The sequence below is a fragment of the Dama dama genome, chromosome 3, assembly GCF_033118175.1.
Source record: "Dama dama isolate Ldn47 chromosome 3, ASM3311817v1, whole genome shotgun sequence".
In the NCBI taxonomy this organism is placed as follows: Eukaryota; Metazoa; Chordata; class Mammalia; order Artiodactyla; family Cervidae; genus Dama; species Dama dama.
In genome coordinates, this window is record NC_083683.1 from 42,279,477 (window position 1) to 42,295,119 (window position 15,643).

The 15,643-nt window shown below is 40.3% G+C and overlaps 2 protein-coding genes across 5 annotated transcripts in view; one reads left to right on the forward strand and one right to left on the reverse strand.

The window, feature by feature from the left end:
• On the reverse strand, positions 1–6,317 carry HNRNPA1 (heterogeneous nuclear ribonucleoprotein A1). 3 transcript variants are annotated; one of them, XR_009690050.1, is made up of 12 exons: positions 6,203–6,232; positions 5,530–5,646; positions 5,128–5,274; positions 4,790–5,000; positions 4,603–4,695; positions 4,422–4,514; positions 4,111–4,185; positions 3,759–3,917; positions 3,074–3,229; positions 2,821–2,886; positions 342–415; positions 1–139 (listed from the first exon to the last, which is right to left on the reverse strand). XR_009690050.1 is itself a non-coding variant. In XM_061126415.1 (11 exons), the coding sequence occupies exons 1-10, from the start codon at positions 6,215–6,217 to the stop codon at positions 2,831–2,833; spliced, it is 1,122 nt and encodes a 373-aa protein (XP_060982398.1). In that variant the 5' UTR covers positions 6,218–6,317; the 3' UTR covers positions 1,854–2,585; positions 2,821–2,830. The 3 variants fall into 3 exon arrangements, 2 of the variants coding, with proteins under 2 accessions (XP_060982398.1, XP_060982410.1); XM_061126415.1 differs by lacking the exons at positions 1–139; positions 342–415 and adding an exon at positions 1,854–2,585 and having other exon boundaries at positions 6,203–6,317; XM_061126427.1 differs by lacking the exons at positions 1–139; positions 342–415; positions 3,759–3,917 and adding an exon at positions 1,854–2,585.
• A 546-nt stretch (positions 6,318–6,863) lies between these two features.
• Positions 6,864–15,643, forward strand: part of CBX5 (chromobox 5) — a 34,470-nt gene continuing 25,690 nt past the window's right edge. Inside the window, exons 1-2 of one of the 2 annotated variants that reach the window (XM_061126453.1) lie at positions 6,906–7,022; positions 7,189–7,285. The gene's annotated coding sequence lies outside the window, so the exon portion shown is untranslated. Of the gene's footprint in view, positions 7,023–7,188; positions 7,286–15,643 lie in introns of both variants that reach the window. The other variant, XM_061126442.1, reaches the window with a different exon arrangement.

Below are 15,643 nucleotides of genomic sequence, written 5' to 3' on the forward strand. Positions count from 1 at the left end.
CCAAGTTAAATGCAGTTTATTTTTTTAAAGTTCATTCACAAAATTGAATGATTCACGCTGCACAGCAGGTAGTAAGTAACTGCATAGCAGTGACAATCAAACACCAAGAGGCTCGGATAGGTCCTCATTAAGGATGTTTCTGCAAAAAGGAAAGAGAAAAGTACATAAGCAGATGAAAATCTACAATTATACCCAGTGAGAATCCAATTGTTTTAATAGTGTTTGCTGGCTAGTCTATTAGGTAGATAACAGATCAAGCTATGAGACCTCTCTAGTCTATGAGGGACAGCTTGTCATTTTTCTTTGGAAATACTAAGCATTGTTACTTTATAAAAGCTTACCTTTTTATCCATGAGCTTGGACTGAAGTTTCCGGATTTTTTTGAATTGATATGCCTGTGGTAGCAGAGTCCTCCCTAGAAAAGTAAACAGCCTTTAGAACTAGCTTTTTTTCAGAGACAAGTTCCATCTCAGGCTAACCCCCCACCTCCCACTAACGGCCCACCCAACCTCCCACAAGCATTTGGGGGCAAGATTCTAATATTACTTTGAGCCATTGTTTTAAGGAAATAGGTCAAAGGAAGGTAAGAAATATAGAAATTAAAGGGTAAATATATATCACAGTAGAAGTAATTAAAAGTGCTCACTTCCTTCATTTGGGAGCCACCAAGAGTAGGGTGTCAATTTAAAGCAACTCAGTTCCAGAAAAACCAAGTTCAGCTTAACTGGACTAGTTTTGGCTCAATATATTAAGGAAAATGAGAAGGCTGGATTTTAGAGAGCTATATGGATGTAAGTAAAATCTGTTCTTACCTATCAGCATAGCAATAAAACCTTTTCTCCTGGTTCTGACTGCTAGTCCTAAGAGTCAGGTGTGCCTTACTCTTGTCTGCCTCCTTCCTTGCGATGGTCACTGAAACTTCACTCTCCTAGCTTTCATGGAGTGCCGTGGCCTGCCCCTGGCTTATCTGTACTCCACATACCACAAGTGTCTACTCTCAGCTGTAGAGTGTCTGGGCTCGGAGCCATTCGCGCTATACTTGCTAGCAGTTCCTAGTAGCTGAACATCTCTCCTGGATCTTTAAAGGCATTGTCACGAATCCTGAGGTATCTGCAAACTCCCTCAATAGTTAAGGTTCCACCTGCCATTGCAAACTCAGCCAATATCAAGCCCATGGAACTATTACCCATGCTTTCCCACCCACCTCCACCTCCCACCCAACCCCACCCCACCCCTCCCCAAAATTCCAGATAACACACCCATGGGATGGAGTACACAGTCCTAGTGGTAAACAAATATCTATACTACTAGGTACAATGGCACTGAAATTGAGGGCACCAAAGCGAAGGCTCAAAGGAAGCTATGTACAAATAACAATGATTGGATAATAACGTTATAAAGGTTTAAAAGTCATTTTCTATACAAGCAACATTTTAGGATGGTTGTGTGCTCTTGTGCCATATTTAAAGGAAAACTGCAGTTAGCACGTATTTAAGTAGACAATACGGTTTCTCACCACATGAATTTTTAATCTCCATATAGTAAGTGGTCAATCCATAAACCTCTATAAAGACCCACCCAACCAGGACAGAAACTGCAGTTTTCCTTTAATGTAAGCCTGTTTTTTTGTGTGTGTTGAATAAACTTCTTAATGGCACTAGTCAGTTTAAAAAAGGTCTTCCCCCAAACTTCTAATTTGTGGATTTACGAGGTGGCATTAGCCAGCAGCTGGTTTCTATTCTCTGGCAGAGTTTTGAACTTGAATTGATAGAAGCATTCAACATCAGGGGTAGTGGGTAGGGAAGGTCCAAAACTCTGCCAGTCCCAAATCCATACAGTTGTCATTCCATTCAAGAGGGTATTAAATCTTTTATTGATTACACATGATAATGGATGATACACAAGCTTCATTCCCATCTATAACTTTTATCTGGTACCATAATTCAATTTAGATATATTGCATAGGATGTGCCAACAATCATTAATAACCAAAAAAAAAAAAAACAAAAAAAAACCCTCCATGACTTTGCATGGGTGACCCTTTTAATGGTGAACTCCAGGTCACAACACAGTAACTGTCAGTTCAACTACACCAAGGTTCTGAAGACAACAGCTTCTCCACCAAGCAAGTTGTAAATAAATTTCAAATGGAACCTGGCATCACCCTGAAGGAATTCTAACTTCACACTGTTGGGGTAGTTTACCAAAATGGCTTCAGAGTAGACTAACTTTACACAGCACATTAAAAAAAAAAAAAAAAAGACATTTATTCAGCGTCATGATCAGACTATTACATTTAGCAATCAACAGCATGGGTGCAAAAAAAAAAAAAATCTACATTAAAACCCTTTGTTGGAATGCTTTACACTTTCCACAGAACAGAAACTAAAATAACCTGTTATACAATTAGTCACAAGTACAGTCCTCGAGTTTTTTGCCCATACACATGAGTATTGTCTAAAACATGTCTTCTTTGTAGCAGCTAGGCCCTGCCACCACTGTGCTTGGCTGAGTTCACAAATCTGTTGTAACCTGTAGCTTCCCTGTCACTTCTCTGGCTCTCCTCTCCTGCTAAGCTTTGTTTCCTGTTGAACAATATGGAATAAAGTTGTTAATCTAAACATATTAAGACTCAAGGCTACAATCCAATAGCAAGTTGTTTCCCACAAATTTTGCTGATCTGAATATTAACTTAATATCCACAATTTTACTGTAATTATAATGTTAACTATGTTGCACTGCTCAGCTATATTAGGGTTACTGGGTTCATCATAAATTACAATTAAGTGAGAACAACAACAAAAAAAGGTGTTCACTTACCTGGCAGTAATTAAAACCTTCTGCCACTGCCATAGCTACTGCTGCTGCTGGAACCACCATAGCCACCTAAGAACAAAATTGATATTCTCTTATGTTTCATAAGTATGAACAGTAACGATAGTTGGGGCTCGCGTGATTTTCCCAACTCAAACTATTTTAAGTCAGTCATTTTTTGGTTTCTACATCTGCACTGCCAAAAGATCTAATGCTTTCCTAAACAGTTTAGCCCTCCAATACCACATATATACCATACCTTGGTTTCGTGGTTTGGCAAAGTATTGGCCTCCACCACCATAGGGGCCAGAACTTCTGCCTCCAAAGTTTCCTCCTTTCATGGGTCCAAAATTTGAAGACTGATTGTTGTAATTGCCAAAATCATTGTAGCTTCCACCACCTCCAAAATTGCTTCCTAAGAATGGAAAAGAGGACCTTTATATGTTACTCAGGGAAAATGAGAAATCCTAGTGTTCAGAGTAAAAAAGCTGCTTGATCTGCCCTGCTCTCCAATTTCGATTATCTTTGTATTTCATGGGCAAGGCGTTCAGTTGAATAATCCAATAACTAAAAAATTCACCCAACTCACCATGGCATAATAAAAGGTATACATTCTCTTGCCTCTAAGGCCTTTACCCAGGCAGGGGCACAGCAAACACATGCTGGATACATCAACTAAGCACCTAAGATCCCAAGAGTTACACTAAATCCTGCTAGAAACTAATCTAATTCCAATTGAAAACACCACTATCCACTTAAGCATCTATCTATTTGGGAGTGAGGCGGCCCCAGCTTAAAGCTAGGAGGTAGCATTGCAAGCCCATTAAAAAAAGTACCATGCAGCACAACACACAATGCTTTAAGACCATCAAATCCTCCTAGGGATAAACTCTAAAAGGCTAATCTAGCTATTGCGCCAAGTACTTGGATCACTGGATACCTACCACTACCACCGCCAAAGCCGCCTCCGCCTCCACCGTTGTTATAGCTGTCATAGCTGCCACTCCCGCCATAGCCACTGCCCTGGTTTCCATAACCCTGTCCACCACTTCCATAGCCTCTGCTTCCTCCAGAGTAACCAGGGCCGCCTCCTCCATAACCACCTACAAGAATACAAGTCTTCTCAATAAGACAAAAGTATTCAGCAGTCAAATTCTGTGCAAGCACGGCTAAAGGCCTGCTCACAACATGCTATTAGGTCATAGTTGAGCTTATCATGCACTAGGGTTTTAGTCTCTACTAGCCTATTCTAAAGTTGCCACAATTTTTTACCTGTGGTTCTTTAACAAAACTTACCGTCATTACCAAATCCATTATATCCATCCCCACTGCCACCATATCCGCCACCACCACGGCTGCCACCAAAGCCACCTAGAAGAAAGTGGAATTTAAAAACCAGGTCTAAAGGATGGATTACATACAAGTTAGCTTCTATTAAGTATAAATTTAAGGAAGCATTCAATTAGAACTATTTCTCTATTTAACAGTTACTGGTTAGAGAGAACCCAGAACTACATTTTGATTAAAATGTAACTTTCAACAAGTCACCAGGGGGTCATTATAATTTTACCATTAACTCTTTATTAGAAAGCTATAGCTGAACATACCTCGACCACTGAAGTTTCCTCCACGACCAAAGTTGTCATTCCCACCAAAACCACCTCCACGACCACCACCAAAGTTTCCAGAACCACTTCGACCTGAAGAATCAAGATGAAGTGTTGGTCTGTACAGACTAGAATTATCAAAATTATGTTTACGGTTTAGTTCAGTAGCAAACTCACTCACCTCTCTGGCTGGATGAAGCACTAGCCATCTCTTGCTTAGACAGGGCTTTTCTCACTTCACAGTTGTGGCCATTCACAGTGTGGTATTTCTGAACTAAACGATTTTGAAAATAAACAGATCATCTCAGAATTCAGTATACAGCATGGATTTCGGAACCCTTAACAAATGTCAGTCACCTGATACTTACTGACAATTTTGTCTACAGAGTCATGGTCATCAAAGGTTACAAAAGCAAAGCCTCTCTTTTTGCCACTGCCTCGATCAGTCATGATTTCAATTACTTCAATTTTTCCATACTGTTCAAAATAATCTCTCAGGTGATGTTCTTCAGTGTCTTCTTTAATGCCACCAACAAAAATCTTTTTCACAGTTAAGTGGGCACCAGGTCTTTGAGAATCCTAAGGTAAGAAAAATTAACTTTTGTTATTGCAACCTATTAAAGAATATTAAGTCTATTATACCCCCACAAGTCCCCCTAGTGGAAATCCTTCAAATGACTAATGCAAGGAGGAAAAAGGTACTTACTTCTCTTGACACGGCCCTCTTTGGTTCCACAACTCTTCCGTCCACCTTGTGTGGCCTTGCATTCATGGCCGCATCCACCTCCTCCACCGTGGCGTATGTGACAAACCCGAAGCCTCTGGAGCGCTTGGTGTTTGGATCCCTCATTACCTTAAAATGTTTAATACGTGTTAAGATCCCCGAATGGTTGACTTTTCTACCTTGACTAAAGCAACAAGAAACTTTATTACCAATCTTTTATCTCAAGTCCTTCCATTTCCCACTAACCATCTACAATAAACCAGTTGGGTGCTTTTTTAATCAGTTAAAGCCACACCATCCTATTAGGATTCAAACAATAGCAGCAGCAACTTAAGTCAAGGAAACCAACTAGTTCTACAACCCTTTATCTCTTTTAAGTCTTACCACACAGTCTGTGAGCGTTCCCCATTGCTCAAAATGGCTCCTCAGACTTTCATCAGTTGTTTCAAAGCTCAATCCTCCGATGAAGAGCTTCCGCAGCTGTTCGGGCTCTTTGGGAGACTAGGAATGGAGGAGAAGAAGTAAGGAGGTTATATAACATAAACCACCTTTCAGTTGCAAGAAAGAAAACAGATAGCAACGTAGGAAGCACTTATTGTTCCTTCGGGGCGCAGCAAACCACGTGCTTCTCCCCACCAGGGGGGAGGCAGTAGGTTGGGGGCTGGGAGGGCTCGGAGGCTCTGAGCGCATGCGTCCCTTACTCTCCCTCCGACGCACGCGCCAACAAAAGGACTAGGAAAGAGAACTACATCGCCCACATCCGTCTGTAGCTGCTCTTTTAAAAAAGTAGCCCACTGGGACAAGGTAAAAAACAGACTAAATGTGCGTTAAGAGTTTTGCAAGGGGCACCGAGCAGGCGTGAATGCTAAGGGTCGCCAGACAGCAGCCTCATGGCGACGAGGACAAAATGGCGACCTCAACTCAGGGAGGGGTAGGCCTGGGCAGCGATCGAAGAACCATCGACAGGGCTGGGGCAAGCAGCCAAACAAGCTGCACCCTGTTAAACTCAGGAAAGGAAGAGGAAAGGATATTCAACTGTAGAGAGCTTCTTACCCACCTCTGATTTAGACATGACGGCAGTGGAGGCGGGGAAGTCTTCAACGATGCTTTCTCGGTGGCGTCCACAGGCAGAAAGGAGTAACCTCACAAACGTATCCGCCAGCCCACCTTCGGCCTCCCTTTTTTATCCCGCCTCCGCGCTTTCGGCATTGGTAGACTCCGCCCCCGAATAGCTCTGATTGGATATTTGAAACATCTTTCCCCTACCATTGGTCTCTGGTGCTGCATTACTGTGTAACGTCATCCATTTGGGCGTTCTACGTAGTCTCCACCCCTCGGGGTCTATTGGCTCTCGAGTAATATTATTCTTAACTAATGTGATTGGCTAGTAATTCAATCATTCATGTTTGAATGTACTTAGGTTTTTTAAAAAAACTTTTTAATCCTCTACGGCCTTAATTTTATATTCAGTTTACCTGGCAAGCCGTGATTAATACTATGTATCAGAAAAGTAGTTAGCAAGTTACAATATTTTCTTTTTTTGGCAACGACTGCCTGCTGAGCGCATGTGTAGGAAAATGGCGAGTTTACGCAGGCGCGTAAGAAGTTCCGCCTGGCGCTAGGAACACGTGAAATGGCGGGCAGGAGACAGCGGCGAACCTAAAGCGCCTGCGTAGTGGCGGGAGTTGGGCCCCCTTTTGCGCAGGCGTAATGGGCGGAGAAAGGGTCCGGTCTCAGGATTGGTCGCGCAGGCGCAGGGAAGGATCCGTTTTGGCGGGCGGTTGGCGTTGCGCAGAAGGCGGCAGCGGCGGTGGCTTGTGGCCTCACCACAGAAGAACAGGGGAGACGTTAGCGTGAGTGATCGGTCTTGATCCCGGGTAAGTGGCGGACAGTCTTGCCTACGCATACGAGGTCTTGAACCGACTCCAATTGGTCCCGTTATTGTGTGTAATGAATGGACCGCGGGGTGGGGGATCGTGAAGGGGGAGCGGTGGGTCCACCCAACCAATGGAAGAACAGGGGCGGGATGTTTTATCCCCGTAGGTTCTGTGGAGCTTTGCAGCCGAAGAGTTTGACTGGCGAGTGTATAGGCCAATTGGGTCTGCCTTTAGCTGCCGACTGACCGGTCCTTGGGCCATCGGTATGTAGGAGGAGGGCTTGCTCCTCCTGAGCAGCTGCTCACTGAGCCAATGAGCACGAAGCGCGCGGTAGGTTGGGCTCCTCCGAGAGGCAGCGGTTTGACTCCAATGGGGGATGCGGGAGTCGAGCGCTTAAATGGATAGACCAAATCTGGAGCCAGTAGGCACACAGCCTATTGAAAGCGCTCGGGCTGACAGTCCAATCAGCGCTCCAGCAGAGGGAGGTCTTAGATTTGGGGATGCGAGGATGAGGAGTCACTGCCTGCGATGGCGCGTGGGGGTGGGTATTTTATCCACAATGATTTGAACGAAGTCTTTGGCCTTCCAGGCAACACACTTACCTGGTAGGGAAGATGTAAGTTTGCTCCTGAATGCCTGAATTTTGGCTTTTGTTTTCGCACATCGGTACATCCCACAATCCCACATTTTTAGGTTGGGGGGGTGGGGACAAGGAATGTTTTTTTACTTTGAAAACTCCTTTACGAAGACTGACTTGAAATATTAGAAAGTATAGGCTAAATCTCTTTGTACTGTTGCGGAAAGGTACCGAGAAAAAGTCAACATAATAGTAATAATGCATATTTCCACGGACAAAGAGATTTGTAAATCCATAGAAAAAGTTTTGGCAAGCCTAATAACAAAGGGTGTTACCTCCAGGGTTACGGTGGGATGGAGTCAGGTTGAATCTCCAATGTTTAAATGTTTGCAGGGATAATAATTTGTGATTAAAGTTAAAATTTAAAGCCAATTGTTTTTGTGTTTTTTAGTTACAAGCAAGTACTTCTCACCACCTCCTTACACCTGAAAAAAGTGCTATTTTTCCGTTAAGAACTAAGGTGACCCTCGATTTTAAAATACAAATTTTGAAAAGGTGACTTTCTGAGAGTACTTGCTAGGCATCATGCTAAGTGTTTTACAAGCATTGCCCATGTCCTCAAAATCTTTTAAGTTCTTCTCTGAGGATCTTTTCTCTGTATCTGTTTCTCTCTCTTTTAAGTCATTACAGATCTCCTAAGCCCTTTCTGCTGTTCTTTGAGGATATCTGGATTTAGATAAAAAAAACAAGTTGCTTAAGGAAGTTAATACTTAGGATGTTGGAGATAGGACTCATTCATCACCTGGGTTTTTTTTTTGCCTTTTGATTATATTTCCTTCAAAGTATTTTATAAGCAGTCCATATCGTGTTGGTAATGGCCATTCTACTCTGTCCAGTATATTTTAGCAAAACATTTTAATTACATATTGACTGTATCAGAGTCTATACTGCTCTATTATTTACTGATTTATTGTCAAAGAGAAAACCTGTAAATATTGTGATAAATTCAGATACACATGAAGTACTGTTATGAGTAGAGACCTTTCTAACATACAAAAGGAAGATGGTTTTAACTGAGCTTATTGTGAACAGAGGAAAGATTTTTCTGTTTGGCACTTGCAAAAGGAAAACCTACTTTGTACTTGCTTGTAAGCTGTTTGTAGGTATTCTAATAATGCAGCTGCTTTGTTTATAACATTTATAAGAACTAAAGTGATACAGATTAAGGATGAAAAAAAAAGTGAAAGCTTTGGTTGTTCAGTCCTGTCTGACTCTTTCGACTCCATAGACTGTAGCCTACCTGGCTCCTGCCAATTCCTCATGGAATTGTCCAGGCAAGAATACTGGAGTGGGTAGCTATTCCTTTCTCCAGGGGATCTTCCCGAACCAGGGATCGAACTCTGGTCTCCTGCACTGCAGGCAGGCTACCATATGAGCCACCAGGGAAGCCCCATCTGTTCCTGATTTATTTAAGTTTGAAAGGAATACAGTCTTGATCTACTATGGAGTTTCTCAGTCTCAGCAATATTGACATTTTGAGCCTGATAAATGCATTTCACCTCCCCCACACCTCTTCTTGTGACAATCAAAATGTCACCAAATGTCCTTTGAGGGAAGGGTGCAAAGTTTCCACTTGAAAACCATTGATCTGAAATGACAGATGGTAGAATCAATTATTTTGTCAAAATCTTTTATTTTACCAGTTGGAATTTAGAGAGAAGATGGGTGAAGTGTTTAGGAAGTGTTCTTTGGTAAATGGATCACTAAGTCCTTATGATTATCTCTTCAGATGTAGAGTGATCACTGTTTGATTGGATAAAAGGAAAGCTACATTAACGTTTTTACCATTTCTTTCCATTTAAATACTGATTGCATCTTGTGTTTGGGTTCCTCAAATAATGGCAAATAAGTTTTTGGAGAGGTAGACTTTGCTTCAGATGCTTCTTACATTCTCATCTGACTTAATCCTCTTTCCTTTAAAGTTTCACTATACAAATAGATATGCAAAGCATTCTGACATTTTCTCATTTATAGTACTCTATTTCATTTTTTTAAAAACACAGGTTGATTTCTGCTGAACTGATTTTTCAGCTGTTTAGAGACCTATACTTTGGGGGAAAAGAAATACTGACTTGAAGAACAGGTAAACCAAAACATGCCTCCTTAGGTTACTCTCTGAGTAACCTTTCATCTCCAGCCCTACCTACTTTGGTCTATAAACACATTAATCAGTGATCCTTTATTTGATGTTATTTAATAGTATATCTTTAATTGAAAATTTTCAGGACTTGCACCTAGACTTTTTGGTTTACTGTGATGTGTGAGTAAAAGTTGCTTGTTTTATTGTAAGTTCTCTTACACTGTCATAGTTAATAGGTCTGATAAGCATTTCTCTCTGGTGGGGAAATTTTGGAGAGTAGTTTTTAATTGAAATCTGAGACTGTCATATTGAAAATCGTAAGTTTAGACTTTTATTTCTTGCTTTTGGAGAACTTGTTTTGATTGTTAACTTACACACTCTTAGCAGTACAAAATGCTGAGTGTATGTTACAAAAATTTCAGACACTTGTGCTTAGAACTTAGAGGCATGTCCTGTTGCATCCAAACATAAAATGATTGTTGTCTAAAAGGAAAAATAACACATCTTCATTAGTCTGTCTGAAATCCGGTAGGTGGAAAGCTTCTCTCAGGTACTAGGTGAGCAGGATGATAACTGGGGAAAGACAGACAGCTTACCTTTGAACTGACTGGATTTTTATATATCTAGGAAAGTTCTGGTGATTTTGAGAGCCCTTGACAATATTTCTGGAAAACAGAGAAAGCTATCCAGGGTACAGAGGTTTCTGAGGAAGACTAGTATTTTTTGCTTTTACCATTTATTTAACCATATAGCATAATTTTTATATCTTATTGAAATAGCTCATATCACATCTCCTGGTAAAGCATTTTTTTCTTGTCCTTTTACTTGGTCTGTTTTTGTTTCCATTCACCTAATACGAAATTGGGCCTAAATGCTCTGGATGTTGACTTTAAAAGCAATAAATTATAGTGCTAGATATCATTTATAACTGACTCAGTATGGCTGATATTTACACATTGTTATTGATGACCCTGGACTCTGGGCAATTGTCCTTTTTCTCTGACATAAATTGATTTCCCTTCCCTCCTTGTAGAGGATGGCTTTAACTGATCATTGTACTAATGGGAAAGAGTCCAGGTCATCCTGAGAAGAGTTGGCTTGTGCAGAGTCCAGGACGCAGATTTGTTGGATTTCTGTAAGCCACTCGAAGCCACATATTCATTTCTGATGACAACTTTACACTTGTGTTGGCAGAACACCCACAGTGACAACTGTTGCCTATGTTTAGTCTGCCCGGGAGCTCTACCAGCTAGCATGTTTGGGAGAAAACCTACTCTGTTCTTGTTAGCAGCTACGTAAATATTAGACCTTTCTGAATTTGTCTTCTCAGATCTACCATCCTTTTAGGTAAATTGCATCCTCTGATTGCCTCAACTTACCTTTAAAATGAAAGATTAGAGGATTTAGGCATTCTTTGGGTCATTTAAAGCACTTTTTTTTTTTTTTGCATCAGTAATTAGTTTTATAAATGTTTGGCTTATTTTTAAAATTTTATTTCCCCTGTGTCTTAGTTTCTTGTGGCTGCAATTACCACAAACCTGGTGGCTTCAAACAACAAGAGTTTATTCTTTCACAATTCTGAAGGCCAGAAGTCTGCAATCAAGGTGTTGCGCCCATTCTGGAGGCCCTAGGGGAGAATCCCTTCCTTGCCTTTCTAGCTTCTGGTGGTTGTCTGTTTTCCTTGCCTTCTCACTCCCTGCTCTGTCTTCACATTGCTTTCTCTATATGTCTCTCTCAGAACTCCTGCCTCTTAAAAAGATATGTGTGATTGCATTTAAGGCCCACCTAATAATCTGGGATAAATTTCTCCTTTCACATCTTTAAAGCACATCTTTTGCCATATAAAGTACTAGTTACAACTTTGAGGGATTAAGTCATGGATATCTTTGCGGGGGGGTGGGGGGCACCATTCAGACTACTATACCCTGGTTCTTTAATCCCTATCCAAATAAATATCACCTAATTCAAAAAAGAAAAGGTTATTTTTTAAAATGAGGAGCAAGTGGTGAGGAGTAGGGGAAGTCAAAGTGAGCCATTTGGTCCTTAGTTTCTTATGGAAGGAATTGGCTAGGTGATAACTAATAGTTCTCTAGACCTAACATTTTTTATGAAGTGACTCCTAGATTGTCCTGGGAGTTTATTTTTGAAGTCAATTTTAAATGCAAATCAAGAACTCATTCTTATATTTTGGGCCAATGTAGTCCAACTGATTTTCCCTAGAACTTGAGGGACAAAAAACTTGAGTTGTTGACTGGTTGTCAATTTCTCAGAGTATTAACACAGTTATAACAAACATGAACTTGTGTGTGATTTTCTAAAATGAGTGTGATGGACTAGCTGAACCACTTTTCAGTCATTCCAATGAAGCTGAGGACTGTGTAGTCTGGATTTCCTATCCAGTAAGACTAGTTACTTAAACACTTAAAGTCACTTTTACCTCAGTTAAGATAAATTTCTTTTAAGAGAGGGGAGTAAGCAGAATTTTAAGGAAAAAAAAACCTGACAGATTTTTCTACCTGAAACTAGGTCATGGACCTAGATTTTAAATTTTTCACTTGCAGTCTTTTTTCTTTTGGCTAGTTCCCTGCAGTGGAAGCTCTTAACCATTGGACCTTCAGGGAAGCTCTGATGTGCAGTCTTACTCTTCAGACTTACTGAGTACCTGTTCCATCATGTTTCATTGCTAGGAAGCACACCAGAAAGCATGGGATTGAGATGGTGTCATTGAAAGGACTGCTTCAAGATCAGGTTTTATAACACACTCTTATTTATTTCTTCCATGGAGTGGAGGAACCAAATTGAATTCAAGTGTTTCTCTGATTGTAATCTACAATTCTTAGAATAAAACAAGTTCATATCTGAGCCAGCGGGCATAATTATGTCGGAATAAAATGCCCTTTACAAAGAGGTCAACCCAACAGGCTGGGAAATCTATCTTTGGTTTCTGAGGCAAATCCTTGAACTCCATGTGCCTTGTTTCCCATCCCTAAATCAGTAAGACTCACTTACCTCACAGGGAGTTGTGGAGGGTAATATACTGCTAATTTGTTCAGTATTTCACAACAATAAATTATATCTAGTAATCTGATAAACATAGGCAAGCCTCATTTATACGTGTAGTTGGAGACAAGGATAGATAAAACTTACAGATAGCTCGGAAAATTCATTAAAGTTATTTTTAACTACTTCTGTTATCAAACATTTTACCTTTTGTTTCCTGTGTACTTTCCAAAGTGTTTTCTTGTTCTTTTTCCATAACAGACGTGAGGTAAGTAGGGCAAAGAGTTAACACTAATGTAGGTGATAAGGGATCACTTCATCAAGAGGACACAATAATTCTAAAATTTACACAACTAATAATAAGCATCAAAATACAAGAAAGAAAAGAATAGAACTAAATAATACACACTCACAATTGTATTGGCAACTTTAACACCTCCTTTTAGTCTAAAAAAGAACTGAAATAATGTGTGCTGTGGGGTCAGTCATGTCTGACTCTGCAACCCCATGGACTATATAGCCTGCTAGGCTCCTCTGCCCATGGCATTTTCCAGGCAAGAATGCTGGAATGGGCTGCCATTTCTTACTCCAGGGGATCTTCCCAACCCAGGGATCAAACAAGAGTCTCCTGCATTGGCAGGCAGATTCTTTACCACTGTGCTACCTGAGAAGCCCATTAATAGAACAGGTAGACAGCAAAGCAGTAAAGACTGGAACAGCACTGTCAATGAGCCTGATACCATAGACATTTCATGGGATATTCCACCCAACGGAAGCAGAATATACATTTTTTTCAAGTGCATAGCAACATTTAACAAGTCAGACCATCTGTCATAAATCTCAAAAGGATTTGATTATACAAAGTATGTTTTCTGGCTGTAATGGAATTAGAAATCAGTAACTGAAAGACATCTGGAAAACACCCCAAATAATTGAAACTAAACAATACACTTCTGGGCAACCTATGGATCAAAGACAAGATCACACAAAAAATTGGAAAATATTTTGTACTGAATAAAAAGAAATGATGACATAACAAAATGTGTGGGATATAGCCAAGGCAGTGCTTAGAGGAAAATTTATAGTATTAAATGCTTTAATTGAAAAGACAAAGTTTGAGATCGACATGGACACACTGCTATGTTTAAAATGGATAAACAAGGTCCTGCCATATAGCACAGGAAGCGTTGATGGATGTAACATGCCAGCCTGGAGGGGAGGGGGTTTAAGGGGAGAAGGGACAGGTGCAGATGTAGGGCCGAGTCCCTTAGCTGTTCACCTGAAACTATTGCAGCATTGTTACTCTGCTATACCTCAATCCAAATAAAAGGTTTTTCCAAAAAGGTGGAAAGATCTAGAGTCTTTCTGTCTTAATCTAGAAAAAGGGATAAGAGTGATGATGTTTAAGGGTACAAAGTTGTATAAGTAGTAAATAAACTCTAAAGACCTAATGCAGGACTTCCCTGGTGACATAGTGGATGAGAATCCACCTACCAATGCAGGGGACATGAATTTGATCTCTGGTCTGGGAAGGTTCCACCTGATGTACCACAACCACTGAGCCCATGCTCTAGAGCCTGCAAGCTGCAACTGCTGAAGCAAGTGTACCTAAAGCCTGTGCTCTGCAAAAAGAAGCTCGTGCACCGCAAGGAAGAGTAGCCCCCGCTCGCCACAACTCGAGAAAGCCCTCACACAGCAATGAAGACCCGGTGCAGCCAAAAATAAAATTATTTTTAAAAATAAAAAATAAAAAACCTAATGCATGGTATCATGAATATGGATAATATTGTACTGTAATTATATAATGTGATAAACATCACTACACTGTCCACCATGTTACAATATATAAATGTATCAAAAATATACATGCTCTATACCTTAAACTTACAGTATTACATGACAAATTCATTCAATTTTAAAAAATCAAGCCCATAGTAAGCAGAAGAAAGGAAATAGTGAAAGTAAAAGCAGTGAATAGTTGATGAAGTATAAAACAAGACCAGCAGAGAAAAATCAATGAAACTGAAAGTTGTTTTTTTGGGAGAAGATAATGTAGTGAGCAAGTTCAATCAGTGGAAAAAAGACAAATTACTAACATCAGGAATAAGAGAAGGGATATCACTACTAATCCTATAGACACTGACAGTTTTACAAGGGAGAATTATGAAGTTATGCCAGTGCATTTAATGTCTAGGATAAAATGAATGGCTTCCTTGAAAGACAGACTACCAAAGCTCACTTCAGAAGAAATTAAGTACCTCACTATCCCTGTGTGTATTAAGGAAATGGAATTTGTAGTTAAAAGTCTTCCCACAAAGAAAAACTCTTGGTCCAAATGGCTTCACAGGTGAATTTTACCAACTTCTATGGAAGAAATAACATCAATCCTATACAGACTCTTCCAGAAGATAGAAGTGTATTTTTAACTTCATCTACTATCAGACATTTAACTTCTCTGCTTTATATATTTAAAAGTGTTTTCTAATTTTTTTATTCCCCCACAGCAGACCTGTGAGATAAGCAGGGCAAAGTGCTAAACCTTAGGTTAAGTGACCTGTCTAGTTCAACTTTTCAGTGATCTAGTTGGGATAGGACCCACATCTTATTCCTAGTTCTGATACTGACTGTTAACTAGTTGCCCTTTTAATAGCTTTTTTTTACAACAACCTTTGGGATGGTGCTAGCCATTGCTGACTGAACCAAGGAGAGACTTGGTGATACTTAAACTTAGTTCTTAAGTTGAAGACGGGCTTAAACTCAGTGCTCATGCACTATTTGACACTTACTTGGCTCTCAATAAATACATAACCAACCAGACAATTTTAGAGCAAGGGTCAGTATTACTGTATTATCCTTTTGGCATAGGCTCTGAGTCGGGATGATGTTTGGAAGCTGGACAAAAAC